This window comes from Ochotona princeps, chromosome 9 (genome assembly GCF_030435755.1).
Source record: "Ochotona princeps isolate mOchPri1 chromosome 9, mOchPri1.hap1, whole genome shotgun sequence".
NCBI classification, from domain to species: Eukaryota; Metazoa; Chordata; class Mammalia; order Lagomorpha; family Ochotonidae; genus Ochotona; species Ochotona princeps.
This window is the reverse complement of record NC_080840.1, coordinates 65,128,419-65,144,242: the sequence shown is the minus strand read 5'-3', so window position 1 is coordinate 65,144,242 and position 15,824 is coordinate 65,128,419. Positions and strand designations below refer to the sequence as shown.

Genomic DNA, 15,824 nt, shown 5'->3' with positions numbered 1-15,824 from the left:
GTCTATCTCTGCCTTGCAGATAAATAAAATCAAAGACATTAAAAAATTCAGATCTTAAAAGAAGAACATGTACGTAAGCAAGAAGCACAATGATATGCTTCTTAAAAATCATTTAAACACATATCTCGTTCCTTTTGCTGATTCTTAAATATGCAAGATGCTAAGAACTTTAAGTCTGAGATGGAAAAAAGTTGAAGGCAGAAAAGAAATCAGGAATGGAAATAAATTAGGTCTAGGATGAGGTATACAAATGACACTTGTGTTAATAAAAGGTACTGAAAGTAATGTATATATGATATATATATATGATGGTTATATATATCACATATATATCATATATGTGTGTGATGGTTATCAAAACAAAACACCTTTAAAAAGGCTTTGTATTTTTCTTTGATCCCTAAATGCTAACTAGAATGAAATTTTGGATCATTAGAGACAGAATGTTTGCCTTATTTACTACTGTATTTTCTTATTCTCCATGTCTTATATGTAGCAGGTTTACAAAAAACAAGAAGAAAGTTTGTTTTTTTTTAAAAAAGTTATTTGCCAGCATGTTAGCTTTAAAGAGAAGATGATCACCAAAACTTTGTTAAATATGAATTGTTCATTAATACTCAGGGAAGCTATTCTTCAAAGAACATTGAGCCCAAGGTCATGTAATATTGGACTCTATTTTTGTGTCTTCTGGTGTATTACTTTCTCTAGTGCTAGAATATAAGCTCCATAAGAGTGAGCAAGTGCTTGGTATAATTTAATTATTGTCAAATCCCCAGTGGTTGGCATAGTACTTAACTCAGATGTTGAATAAACAAATGAACATTGGCATGACTATGATACCCTCAAACAGCATGGCTTAAAATAAATATAATGTGAAGAACATACACATTTTAAAATTTTGAGTAGCTGTATTATTTTAACAATACATTAAATTAACTTTAGGAATGTTTTTGTTTAACTTAATATACCTATGATATTGTCATTCAACATAAAGTCATAAATGTTAATGACATGTTTTTATTTAAATGCTATCTTTAAATTCTAGTGTGTGCCTTGTATTAGGAATACATTTCAATTCAGACTTGGAAGCTCCTTTTGAAATTGATTAGCCCTTACATTTCATAGCATTTGAGGTTGCAAAGTGCATTGACCTACCCAAAATTTCCCCAACATATTTATAAGTTTTCCAATAACTAAATTTAGGATCGTCTCTCACATTTTAAAATTAAGTATATGTACCACTTTGCTTTATTCATTTAGCAGATGACAGACATCTGCTGATTCTGTATCTTAGCAATCATGAATTGGGCTGCTGTATACATGGGAATATGCAGGCAACCTTTCTATGTGTTTATCTTATTTTCTTTGGGTAGATTCCCAGGGGTGGGGTGGCTGGGTCATTTGATAGATCTATTTTTATTTTATTATTATCATTTTATGATACAGTTTCACAGGCCCTGGGAGTTCCCTTATCCCCTTCCCTATAGCTCCCCTCACTGACTTCCCCTATATCATTACTATAGCATAGTTCTTCATAAACAGTAGATTTCTGAGAAATACCCATATTGTCTTCCATGATAGCTGATAATTTACATTCCTGATAACAGTGTATTAGGATGCATTTTTCTCCAGCGTATTATTGTTTTTTTTTTTTGTATGATGGTTATTCTAACTGGACTGAAGTGAAAGCTAAAAAAGTCAGGCATCAACATATTCTCATTAGACAAACCCCTGATAATGATGATCCCTATGTTGAGATTGGTTACTTTTATTTAATTTCCATCTGAAGGTTCATACTAAATGAGAAACAGAGAAATCCTTGATGGTTAGCCTACTCTGGTTGGGGTATCACCACCTGGTGTGTCCATGTGAGTTTATAACAAAGAAACATTATTACTGTGCCATTAAAAGTACAACAATTAAAAATTGCTATTACAAATAGTTTTCCTTTTATAACAACTTACTATCTTGAAGAAAATCAAATTGATTTCAAAAAAATCCTGTCAAAACATTTTTCAGAAATTTTTGGGACACTAACATGGGAACTTGTGCTCAGTAAGTAATGTTAATTGGAGTATACAGTGAGATCATCTCTGCGCAATGTCTAGTTTCTTCTTGTTTTCCCTACTGCCTAGGTAGTTCATAAAAATTTGTTGCATATATGAATATCTTTCATCACTTAATGTGAGAGGGTGAGGAGATTCAAAAACTATGATTATTCTTTAGAATACTAATCTCCCAGATGGATCGCTACATGGATATAGGTGTTGATAACTTGTGACAACACAATTTCTAATCCTTCAAGTAAAGCAACAGTGACTGCTGAGAGCTGTGTAAATGTGGAGTTTATAATGAACTCAGGAGTCTAATCACTTTTCTCAGCATGTAGAGTGTCTTTTGGACTGGAGCCAAGTTTTAAGATGTGAAAATCAGCACCACACTGTCATTTAAAAGATAGACAGAGTGAAGCTGTTATTATTAAAGTAAATCTACAGTCCAGGTTGCTAGTGACTGAATTAATGTGCCTTTTTCATTGCAGACATTAGAAATCTGGAGTAACCTAAAATGCCAGTATTTACTTTGCTTGACTTGTTAGTAATTTCTGAGCCAGTCTTGTCCCAAAGAGCTTTTAAAGAGTCTACGACATAGCTCTGAGGTCGCTCAATTCAGTGTTACCAAAAAGCCAAGAAAAGGATGCCAAAGTTCATCCAAAAGTAATGGTTCCCCTCTGCCCTGGAATAAATATGTATGGGAATAATAGGGGGAAGTTCAGTGCACTAGCCATTGAGTGGTCAAAACAGCATGTAAAATATTTTGTTCATGGTTAAAAATAATTTGTGCTCTTAAGTCCAATGACCACTTGCCAAGGAGAACCAAAGTTGAGAAATTTCTATTAAAAACATGACTCAGAGGAAAAATGACAGAGGCTGGTTGAGAAAGAAAAGATCTGATATTACTCCCAATTGGCTGTTTGTAAGATCACGTGTTCTGAACCTCTTTAAAAAGAGGTTATCTGAACTCAGGAGAGTCACAGCACCGTCGTGGAAGCTCCAGATTTTGTCTTAGCTGGGAAAAGAACCCTACCAAGCTCAAGATGTGTGATGTGTTTGTAGGTACCTGGAAACTTGTCTCCAGCGAAAACTTTGATGATTACATGAAAGAAGTGGGTAAGAGAATGCTTTGTGGCATGACTGAATCTATAAGCTTTTCTCTAGGGAAGGACAATGGTTTATACTATTGTTTTTTCTTTGGAAGCATCTGTTAGAACTAGAAATGTTTTCTAAACAGAAGTTATCAAGAAGCAAGTTATCTTTCTTTAAAGACCTATTGAACAAAACTACAGCTGATGCTTCCTAAAGATGAACCTATGTGAAAAATAGAGTTTAAATAGAATGTTAATGACCTATAAAAATAAGGTTTTTTTACTTTGATTTCACAATGTGGGTAATTTTGGGCTTATTTCATTCTTATTTTAAAAGCCTCCTTTGTGTGCAAAATTTGCAATAGCTTAGAGAGAAAACTGTATTTATTTCCTAGCATACAGTAATTTCCATTTGGAAATGGAGCTACATTTGCCTTCCTTGCATTTTTTAATAAGTATACATTAGCAAATTATTGTCTCAGTTTCAGTGCATCAAGATGAATGGTTGTTTTATGATATGCAACTCTTAATTGCCAACAGTATGTTTCTTATAGTGCTTTAAAACTTGGGCCAGAAAGGATGTGGGAATTATTGGATAATTCAATAGAATGTAACACGTGTGAATCTTCCTGTTTGATAATGAGGCCTTCAGTTTTTCAGAGTAATATCATTGCCAGCATGTCATTGCATGAATATTCATTCAGAAAGCAAAAAAATGAAATTCTTCTAGGGAGGCAATTTCTTACTCAAGCAGTTTCTGCTTTAAAAACCACTCTTCCCCTACCCTAATGCATGATAAAGTCAAGTTCACAGTTAGCAAAGAAGGAAGGAATTTCAACAATATCTTTGTTAGTGGTTTAATATTTAATTTTTATATCCCAAAGACCTAGACTCTCCTTGAAATTATACCTAGATAGATAAATTGTCTGCAACGAGCATTTTTCTTGTTTACAAACGAGAGGAGTATCAGAAACTTCAGCATAAGAAAGATCTAACTTTTATAACATCAATTATCTGTGATTCAGTAAAGTAATTAACAAGCACAATATTAAAAGTCAGGTTTGGGACCATTTAGCTACTTTTAGAAATAATCCACACTTTTAATTGTTAAATGCTTTAGTACCATGTTTTTAAATCATAGGGAAATTATACTTAAAGATAATAAGATACCTTTATAATTAAATTAGTGCTGTAATTGAGGATGGGAAAGAAGGCACTGCCTCCCTCAGTCAGCAGTAGAGAGTGTGGTTTCTCCCTCAGTCAGCCGTTCTGGAGTCATGCATGATATGGCATCCTTCACTCTGCTGATTCATCCCAGGGATTCGGAGCAAGAGCGCCTCATCTTCCCACCCACCTGTGGCCACTCCCAGCTGATTAAGTGGGAGTCTTAGCATGGCTGACTCTCCATCGTATTTCTCTCTATTTTGCCCGTATTTCTAATCTTTGATTACCTTTAATTTAAAAAAATAGCTTAGGCTTATGTATATGTGTTAAGACATCAACATATCTTTAAGTCATAAATTCTGTGTGACATATGCAGGGTCAGCAAGTCACAGCTGTTTTCATTAGGTTGTAAGTCATTAATCTCATATTTTGCACAAGAAAATATGCTACTTCTCCCTTCTTTATTTTTTATCCTCCTTTCTTTTTTTCAGAAAAAGGGAGAATTGGCAGCTTAGGTGACTGGAAATCAAGATATTGACTTCTAAGTTACTGTCATTTTAAAAATAGTGATCTTTTGAACTTTTAAATGTTTATAGTTTATGCTAAGTCTTTAATAACTCTCATAAGTTGTAGAGATTGATGTCACCATTTTAAAATGGTACAAATATAGAAAACATTTTGTTTTTTAATAGATTAGCCCAAATCCTTGCTACATAGTGGAGTAATTCTGAAAAGAAACCTACAGAGTTATCCTTGGCAGCAAATGCTAGGAAATGTGATTTTGTATGAGTGACAGATCTTTTAACTGAAAAAAATGCTGTTGACAAATGAATTTTATATATGTATAATATAAAGATATAATATAAATACATAATATAAATGAAGGAATGGTCAAGTTGCCTCAACTATTTCATAAATGAAAAATGACAAGGTCCGACCTTTAAACAATGTATGTAGTCCTGAAGATTTGAGCTTTGTACATATTCTTGTTGAAATTAGCAGTAGGTAAACTGAAGGGTTGTATCCAGAATAGAGAATGGAAAGTTTAATGTCCAGACCTTTTTCTATTGTACCTAGAGGTTTTTCATGTTTTCTTGCTTTTTTTCTTAATGTTATCTTGATATTTTTATATCCATGAGCTGTTTCAATGAGGTATTTAAGCAATCTAACTGTGTCTGTTTTCATCTTACACACACACACACACACACACACACACACACGTCCAGTTCTCTGACTTAGATGAAGAGGGAGGGAAACACGAGCCTGATGTTGGATGTTGTTTTTCTTCCCTGTAGGGGTGGGGTTTGCCACCAGGAAGGTGGCAGGCATGGCCAAACCCAACATGGTCATCAGTGTGAATGGGGATGTGATCACCATTAAATCTGAAAGCACCTTTAAAAACACTGAGATTTCCTTCAAACTGGGCCAGGAATTTGATGAAGTCACTGCAGATGACAGGAAAGTCAAGGTAAGGAATAGGAAATTGTCTGATTTCTGTTAGATCAAATGTGCCTGAACTTCACCTAACCTGTACTACCTTTGAGTTATCACTGATGAATGACTCCTCTTTTTATGCAGTTGCCTTTACACTTAAAAATTGATTAACAGTTATGTCATTTAATATATAAAATGTATGAAGTGGATTAGAATAATAAGACAGTTGTAGAGAGGATGTTTATCAAAGAGAGGAGAAAGAAAACTCATCTATGACACTGCCAGTTTCAGTGTAAAATTATTATCTGCATTTCTTTGCAGTTGTTTTCCAATGTAATTTTGTATTTGTAACACGCTAGCTGTAATGTGTGTATAAGCCTTTATGCTAGTTTTTCTGAGACTCAATTTTCTTTTTGCAATATGTTATTCCTTAGAATTATTAATGACATTAAAATTGTGTTTTAATCCAATGTGCTGTGATTAAAATTAAAATTTTGTCTTCTGCTTTCTTGTGGTCTTTGTAATCACTTTTGATTATGTTTGCAGAGCATCATAACGTTAGATGGTGGTGCTCTGGTTCAGGTGCAGAAGTGGGATGGAAAATCGACCACCATAAAGAGAAAACGGGAGGATGATAAACTAGTGGTGGTAGGCACCTTTTAGTTACTTCATTCACAGAATAAAACATCTTTCTGTTGTTATTTCACACAAGGAGTCCTACTTCTACAGGGCAAGCAGATGATTTTATTGGATTTATGGGTCCCAGTCTAGCAATTGCCTTCTTCATGTTTTTAGCTCAGTCCAGGAACACTGTCTCCCAGAAACCACTTACTCCTTCTTGGACACGCTGAGCCTGTCTTCAGCACATTCTCTATCATCTCTTTCACACTACATATTTCTGCGTATGTTTCCCCCTCATCAGGCAGATTTATTTTATTAGAAATGAAGAATTCAATATCTAAAAAATTATTTTTATTAAGTGAACAAATTGCACATATATTAAACAGTGATATTCCCACCTGCCTTCCCTCCTACCCATCCCCATTCTGCCCACTGCTCGTTTCCCACCCACACTCCCTCTTCCTTCTTTCTCTTTCATTTCTAATTTGTATAATAGCAGACTTTCATTTCACTTTGCAGCCACAGGTTAAACACTCCATTAGGAAAGGATATCAGCACATGGCAAGTAGAAAGTGATGATAGTGGCAAAGAACCAAAACCATATATACAGCAAAAACCTGCCACTTCTCAAAGCATAAACAAAGGCTGTACACAATAATCAAATACCAGAATGCCCGCTCTCTCATAGGTTACATTTTTGTACTTGGTGAATTAGTTATCACACATTAGGAAAAATATATGATATTTGTCTTTTGGAGACTAGCTTATTTTGTTAGGCATTATGGTTTCCAATTGCGTCCATGTGGTTGCAAAACACCAAATTCCATTCTTTGTTATGGCTGGGTAGTATTCCTTCCCACTCAGATTTTAATGTTCTTCAGGGGGATAACTGTACCTTCTTGGTCTTTGTATCTCCCAAACATTATAGAAGGAAATCTGTCTATCTGTCTATTTATCATCTATCACCTATCCATATCTTTTGAATGAATATTATTTCCTTTCCAAAATTATTAAACCCATGGTTGAGCTCCAGTAATTGAGAATTTTTTTTGTTTGTATCTAGGAATGTGTGATGAAAGGAGTTACTGCTACCAGAGTTTATGAAAGAGCGTAAGACAAGGGAAACTGAGCTGGAGGCAAGCTTGCATTGGAGTCTGCAACATTCTGTTGGAAGCATCGTTCAATTAGATACCATTATTTTCTACTATTTAGCAAAGAGCTAATTTTTCCCGAAGCTCACTTTAATGCCTGTAGTTACATTGATTAAATAAAATTTTTTTAATTTAGAAGGTGATGTATTGATAATTCATTGCACTGCATAATTTTCTACCTGTAATTGGATGAAAGGAATGGGAAATAGACATTATTGTTTTGTCTCTAGTATAACACAATTTTTCATTATAATGCTAAGTAAAACATTATTTGCCATAATTGAACAGTAGGTCCTTTTCTGACATATTTTCACTAAGTAACTATCTTTGAGAGATCTAAAGTAGTTATAAATTAACTAGAAGTGTCCACATCCATTTGTCCCACATTTCATGCCTACCCCATCCAACAGCATTCATTGGTAGAGAGCACAGGTACAACGCATATTATGGAAATATCTATTTTACAGTGTTTAGTCTGAACGTTTACTGGCAAACCAAGTGTTTTAGTCAGTTCTCCATTACTATAATAAAATACCAGAGATTTATTTAACTCACAATGCTGGAGGTAAGAAATCCAAGATTGGCTCATCTCATTCATTTGGTACCCATAGAGGGTTATGGTCTAGGCATTGTGTAGGACAATGTTTGAGAGGAAGCCAAATGGCTGCATGAAGCAGTTATCTTTTATAACAAAATAATTCTCATGAGCACTGACTAGATTCCCTGAGTGCCTTCCTCGGGTAGGGCCTTTGATGGTCTCATCTTCTTGCTAGTTTCCACCTCTTACAACGTTCACCCCCGTAACACTGTCACACTGAGGACCAAGCTTCCAATATACAAATTTTTGAGAAGCTAACACATGTAACTTAGTACACAGCTAACTCAGAAATCTGCAGAATTCAGTTTAAATAATTCCATTATACTCATTCTAGGGAAGTGATGATTTTTGATCATGAATAAGCATTCAAACGTTTACAAACTTATTTCATTTTTATTCAAATAAAAATGGAACTGCAGGATATGACACACAAAAATTGTAATGTGCTTTCTCGGGTTGTGTGTGCACATGCAGGCGTGTATGCTATGTGTGTTTATTGCTTGTGTCTCTGTGTAAGCTGTGAAGCACCTCTCTAGATTACTAGGTTTCCATGTACATTGACTGAAATTCCTAAATCACATGCTTACATTTTATAGGAAATGTAAAATCTGCTAGTGTGTGCTGCACTTAATTTAATTCTTTTTAATGCTTCCCTTAAAAATCAGTTCTGGGGTGACATTGTGTTGCCATAGATTTAGCCAATGCTTGTGCTACAGATCAGAGACAGCTCAAGTCCTGAATGCTTTGCTTCAGATGGTTTCCTGCTTATGCATTCTGGGAGGTGACAGATGACGGCTTCAGTGGGAGACCTGCGAGAGCTAGACGAGGCTCCCAGCTTTGACTTCTGCCTGGTCCAGCCCAGACTGATGCAATTACAGGCCTTTCAGATGTAAACCAACAGATGGAAAACACACACTCTCTCTTCTCTCTCTCTCTCTTTCTCTTCCTCAATGCCCCTCCCTTTTCTTTCTCTGTTGCACTGCTTTTCAAATAAGTAAAAATTTCAGAAATAAGTCTTAAGATAGTTGCTTTTTGAGCACCTCTCTGATCAGTAATATAATACAGTAAAAAGATTAGAAGAGGCAGACTAAGTTTCTGATCATCAGAATTTATTGTCTTCACAAAAACAGTAGAATTCTCACTTTAGACTCATGAGAAGTTTGCGGCACCTACACAGAGAAGATTTGTGGAAGTTAGGATAATTCTTGGTAAGCTAATATTTATTAATCATTAATTATGGAGTCAGGTACATTGCATGTTTTATGTCCTTTGTCAAAATTACCTGATTAAGATGCTTCAATATTTCTTTTAATAGATGAATGCACTGAGGTTCAGTATTTAAGATCAGAGAATGCAGTAGGAGAACAAATAGGTATCTGACATTCAAGAAAACTACCTTGGCTGGACTATAGATACAGAAACCATCAGTATCCAGGGGATAACGATCCAGAAAATGAAATGAGATCAGCTTCAAAGGATTCTGGGGAGATGGTGGAGTAGGAAGCACCAGGACCATGTTTCCCCCTATACAGAATCTATCTGTATAGATTCTGTACATCTATAGACGTAACTAATTTGCAACTCAGAGACTATTCGTTCTTGCAGCAACTTGCATACACATTGCAGGAGTCAGAATGGGCAAGAAAGAGCCCACTCTCCAAATACTGTAAATCCCTGTTTTGATTAATTATTGCTGTTCCTCATCACAGAGGTGCAGTCACAAGGGCCAAGAAAGAATTATCAGACAGACAAACCTGGCTAGATGGCTCAGGGACTAAGTCCCCACGTTGCAAGCAGTGGAATCCTATAAGGGCACCAGTTCCTGTCCTGGCTGCTCCACTTCACATCCAGCTCCCAACTTGTGGCTTGGGAGAGTAGTGGAGATAGCCCATAAGTCTTGGGATGCTGCACCTGCACAGGAGACCCTGGAAGAAGTTCCTGGCTCCTGGCTTCAGCTCAGATCTGGCCATTGCAGCCATTTAGGAAGTGAACCAATGGATGGAGGATCTTTCTCTGTCTCTCTGTAAATCTAATCTTCCTTGCCAAATAAAAATAAATAAATCTTTAAAAAGTATACAAGATGCTTGCTTCTCCAACAAATCTGTATTTAGCAAGCTCAAATTGTGATCCACTCTGAATTTCCATCTTTACCACGACAAAAATAAACAAACAAACAAACAAATAAATATTATGAGCCCCTGGGGGCAGGAGATCCAGTGGGGCTCAGATTACCTGGTCCAGGTCCTGGAGCCCACCTACAAGGAGAGTGCTGGTTTCATGAGCCCACAAGGAGGAAGAATCCAGCAGGACTCAGGTCACCTGGCCTGGGTCCTTGGGACAACCAGTGAGGTGGGTGCTGGGTTCTTGAGCCCTGGGGCTCGGGGATCTGGCAGGGCACAGATTGCCTGACCCAGGTCTGGGTCCCACCAGAGAGGTGGGTGCTAGGTCGTGAACCCTGGGTGCAAGAGATCCAGTGGGGCTTGGATTACTGGCCCTGGTTCTTTGACCTGCCTGTGAATGAAAAAAGCTTAGTAGTAGACACAGGCTCTGATGCACATGGAAAATATGGCAGCCCATTTGGCTTCATAGCAGAGGAAGGAGAACAGAGCAAAAAATCTGGGTGAATGGAGAATTGAAGTCGACTACATCAGCTGATGGACGTCAGCTGATGGACTATACCAGCTGAGTTATCTCACCCTTGGATCAGAAAAATCAACAGCATTTCAGAACTATCCAAACCACTGTTCAGAACCCTCAGAACATGCACCACATTGAGGCCCTGGGTGGATATCAGGTGGTTATTCCGCATTTCTGGGTACTGGGCCATTTGGGAGGTTAGTGTGGCTTCCCCCTTTATCTCTCCCATTCCCCAAAAGACAAGAAGAAGTGGAGAATTAGGAAACAATGATTTCAGCCACTTTTCCCTAACCCTTGACCCTTCCCACCCTGATCAAACATGTAATCGTGCTTTAAAAATTTTTTTTTAAATGGTAAAATAAATAAACAAATAAAAATCAAAAGGGAGTTTTTGGAATATGAATCCCACTCCTTTGAGTTTCCAGTTTTGTCAAGAGACTAGCAAGTAAGCAAGAAATTCCCTTTAAAGAAAAACAAAGCGTCTGCTCAAACACTGCCTTGGTCAAACTGTCAGGAGCCATGTACTATAGCCACACTGAAGCCATTTTGAATATAGACCTATGGGACAGTGGAAAACCCCTGGTTGGCTAGATGCTTGGGAAAGAGGCTATGAAACTAATCACACGCTTCGCTTCAATTGTTTCTAGCAACTGTTTCAGAATGTGATTTATGCTGTACCTGCCAACATCTTGTACCTACACTATTATTAATATAGTGGTTACTATTGTTGATATGGTGGTTGCTCAATAACAATCGGTCTTGAGACCATGACCTGCATCCCAGTTTCTCCTTCCCTCCCAGAGCCTTAGTTACTGAAGAATATAAAAACCCTAAGTTGAAATCAATAAACTGACAGCTTAATCAGACCTACTGTCTTGCTGTCCATTCTTTGTGTCTCTTGTCCAGTCATTTTCTCCTAGGTGGTTGCGATCCCCGTTGACTGTCCTGCTGGACGGGACATCAAACCAATGAGTCAATCTCCATTCCTTTGAGTTTCCAGTTTTTATCATGAGAAAGCAAGGGGGCAGTGTCCGAGTTTTCAGCTTACCTTGAGAACAGCAGGGAGTTACCAAGCGTATCCTTCTGATAATTAGCTGCTGGTCCATTTATTTTTATTCCCCCAAATTTTGCTTAGAACTTTCCACCAAATTTTCAGGTCTTTCTGTCTTGAAAATTCCTGTCCTGACCACTGCAGCAGGAGGTTTTCTGAGTGAATAAGTCCTGCTTTTGCTCCCTGGTCTGTTGGCATGGCAACTGTTCTCCCATTTGAGGTAAAAACTGAGGTTGCTTCCCTGCCCTTACACTGATTTCCTGGTAACAAAATCATCTGCTGAAATCAGTACAAGTTTCCAAGTCCAGAAACTCTAACAAATGGAAGCCTGAATATTTCAGCTTCAAATCACACATTCAGACCCTTTTTAAGCAGATCAAATTTCAAAATTATTATTTAATGGGATAATATCCTAAAAAATGTATAACTACTTTCAGTCTTCACCATTAAATATACACTTTGAAAAGTTACAAATATTAACTATATACCTATAAAATAGATGACTAAAATTGCATAATTAACACTGGAAGAAATGTCATATTGATGGGATATCATGGGAGATGGAAATAGTCAAGAGAAGTTTTGTACAATCTAGTGTTACTTCAACATTTCAAGTAGGCAGCAGTAAATTACTACATATGCTTCTGAATACTTACATAGCTTTGAGTACATATTTAAACACAACAGCATCTCCCACTAAAAATTAGGAAAAATTACCTGATCACATAAAAACTCAGATGAGCAAAGTTAATATTCAAACATATAAAGCATATAAAGATAGTAGAGAGATAAGCACTGGAACTGTTCATGAAAATGATACACACGACTATTCTATAGCAAGTTATCATATCCTAGTTCCTTTACTAGGATTAAAACACAAGAATATTCTCAAAGGGCTCATGCTAGTAACTGTGGGAAGAGCAAAGAACTCTCAGCATCATGAGATGCTGAAAAAGATGAAGGGAATGTGAGAACCTCTCCAGCGTCTGATATGGGCCAGAATCAAAAGCCTGTTTTAGCAACAACACAAGAAAGGATAAGCTTTTAGAACTCTTCTTTCAGTCTCTGTTAGGGAGAGTAAAAAAAAAAAAAAATAGCACCAAGAGGTGTTAGGTACGAGAAACAAATTCTATTTATCTCCTTTGTCACTCAATCCATAAAACATTAATTGAATACTTACAATATGCCAGACACTCCTTTGTAGACATGGTGGTAAGAAATATTTCCCTTTCTTGCTGTACTCATAAAATCGGAGAAATTTAAAAGCTAAGCACCTGTGATATATCTCCATTTAAAAACAAAACTGTGTGCTGTAATAGAGATTACCCACTTTGGGCCAGTATGGCAGAGAGGACATGTGACAGTCACCCTGAGGAAGATGGATAGATGTTGTGTACAACAACTGCAAATGACACCTGTGATTGGTTGCTATAAAGATTCAAATGAACCATTTGGGAAGTTATTTAAAGGGTTTGTTGACTTTTTATTTTATCTTATTATTTTATCTTACTTTATTTGCAGAGTGATAGAAAGAGAAACAGGCAAAACTTTAATCCGCTGATTCCCGAATACTTAGGAATCAGGAACACAATCCCGATCTTCCAGGGGGGGGTGGGGGGGTGTAGATACAACCAGAGGAGACGTCACTGCTGCCTCTCTGTGTCCACGACAGCAGGCAGCTGGAATCAGGGGGAGAGCCAGAACCTGAGCACAGGCACTCCGAATGACATGTGAGCATGCCAATGGATGGTCTCGGTCAGCGCACCAAATGCTCACCCTGGCATGTGGATTCTGAATGCTTAACCTGCAAGTAGGACACAAATAGTTTGTTGTAATGGAATTTATGAACTCACATACACTCTAGAAATAGAGTACTCTTCCGTGTCTTCCACCTGTCTGCACTATCACTTCCAGTTTTGACCCCTTCTTAGAGTTCACAACACAATGGCTACAGCGGCTGTAGCTATCCCATAAGAAAGTAAAATGCCGGGTTGAGTGCAGTAGCCTCGTGGCTGAAGTCTTTACCTTGAACACGCCGGGATCCCATATGGGCTCCAGTGCGTGTCCTGGTGAGCCTGCTTCCCATCCAGCTCCCTGCTTGTGGCCTGGGAAAGCAGTCTAGGATGGCCCAAAGCCTTGGGACCCTGTACCCCTGTGAGAGACCTGGAAGAAGCTCCTGGCTCCTGGCTCCTGGCTCCAGATTGGCTCAGCTCTGGCTGTTGAGACCACTTGGTTAGTGAATCATCGGATGGAAGATCTTCCTCTCTGTCTCTCCTCCTTTCTGTATGTCTGACTTTGCAATAAAAAATAGCATAAATCTTTTTTTTAAAAGAAAGTAAAATATCCAGAAGAAGAGAGGCTGTCACTTCTGCTGGTTTTCCTCTAGAGATGGAGAATTTTAAGGTCAGAAATTGTATTTCTTTTTGTCTTATGGGTCAGCTGAATTTTAAGAGATCATGGTCTGAATACTTATCAAATCAATGGCAGAACAATCAGCACAGCAATGATGGTTAAATAAATGGGAGCCTTTTGTCACAATGGCCAACATAAACAGACACATACACTTGTATCTTCTGAACACAATATATATGTGCATTTCTAGAACTGGTAAAGCAAGTTCCAGTTACTTGCAACTTGAGCATCACCTTTGAGTGTACTGATCAACTGCAATACACTTTGAACATGGGGCTCGCTTTCCTGAAATCAACTCTAGGCTTTCTGCCTACCGCTCCAAGATATTTCTACGTTTGTTACACCTAGAAATACATCCAATTATAAACTACCTCATCATATGTTTTCATCAGCACAAATGCTTTATCTCATTTAAGTTATTGCTATGTCATGACTAGTTATTAACTTACTTGTTGTCTGTAAAGTGATGATGGCTTGACTAAATATTTCTCTCTGTTGAAGGAATATTTGATGCAAGACAGACTAAAGTGTGAATATTCTTCTTGTGGCTGAATATATAAATTTCCAACATCTTCATAAACAACTGGAGTTCAAAACTATGATGGAAAGCACAACCCATAAATTTAATCCTTTGGAAATTCAGTACATGCAAAGTCTGCTTCCCTTACCTGAATTGCAGAAGATAATTTCAAATGTGATTACACAAAGCTTAAATTATTTTGTTATTCTTTCTTTCTTCTAGAATACAGATGTCAAACACAATTTTCTTCTCTAAAACTTCTCAAAGTTTATCCCCATAATTCCAAGTTCTTGCCCTTATTATCAAGACTACTTCACAGCCCTCACTTCCTTTTAAAGGCTTAAATCACAAGCTACTCTTGAATAATTGTAACCTTTCTTCTACTCCTCAATTACACTAACACAATGATAGTATAAATAACACCCTACCCTTTACTCAAAGCAAATGGAGGCATTTCAGTTACATTAAATGGTATCAGTCCATCAACCCTGGAAGGAAGGGAAGGGAAGATATTATTTTTAATGAAGAGTATGTTCTGGCACTGTGCCTTGTCCCCCCCATCTCCCATCAAACCAAACCAAACCAAACCAAACCAAACCAAGTCAAGCTAAACCAAACCAAACCAAGCCAAGCTAAACCAAACCAAACCAAACCAAAAACTGGACCAATGAAAGCTATCTTGCTTGGGTAGTAAAATATCTCTGTCAGACATTTGTTGAGATAGTCCTTCACGTCATACTTCAAGGATGACTCAGCATTCATTATTCTAAAGGCTAATCTCCTACTGGAAATTGTCTTCATTCCACCTAATATTCATTAGGTGACTCATGGGTATAAATCTCTTTGCTAGAAGCTGTAATTGCTGACCCGAATTCAACTTCAAATAATAATTTTCAATCTCTTAATTGGGGGATAAAAAAAAGTGTGCAATGTGGCTGATACCTAGACACTTCACTCCTGCTGCTGCCTCATTGGTCATTTCAGAGAGGTCATGTGACAAGGGTGCTCTTTAAATTAAGGTCCTGCTGGCACTGCACTGTCCACATTTCTTTGGCTTTCAGTCAGGAGTGTCTCTTCTCAGCAAGGTTTCCAGG

General features: G+C 37.4%; 1 protein-coding gene across 1 annotated transcript; it reads left to right on the top strand.

The window, feature by feature from the left end:
• Window positions 1-3,022: 3,022 nt before the first annotated feature.
• FABP4 (fatty acid binding protein 4) lies at window positions 3,023-7,634 on the top strand. Its single transcript, XM_004588078.3, has 4 exons — window positions 3,023-3,167; window positions 5,602-5,774; window positions 6,287-6,388; window positions 7,425-7,634. The coding sequence occupies exons 1-4, from the start codon at window positions 3,095-3,097 to the stop codon at window positions 7,473-7,475; spliced, it is 399 nt and encodes a 132-aa protein (XP_004588135.1). The 5' UTR covers window positions 3,023-3,094; the 3' UTR covers window positions 7,476-7,634.
• Window positions 7,635-15,824: the final 8,190 nt, after the last annotated feature.

Bases quoted from the DNA above. Each gene is read 5' to 3' on its own strand.
- FABP4 (XM_004588078.3), top strand. From the start codon at position 3,095: ATGTGTGATGTGTTTGTAGGTACCTGGAAACTTGTCTCCAGCGAAAAC. The intron at 5,775-6,286 runs GTAAGGAATAGG...TTATGTTTGCAG, and splicing joins CAGATGACAGGAAAGTCAAG to AGCATCATAACGTTAGATGG. The intron at 6,389-7,424 runs GTAGGCACCTTT...GTTTGTATCTAG, and splicing joins AGGATGATAAACTAGTGGTG to GAATGTGTGATGAAAGGAGT.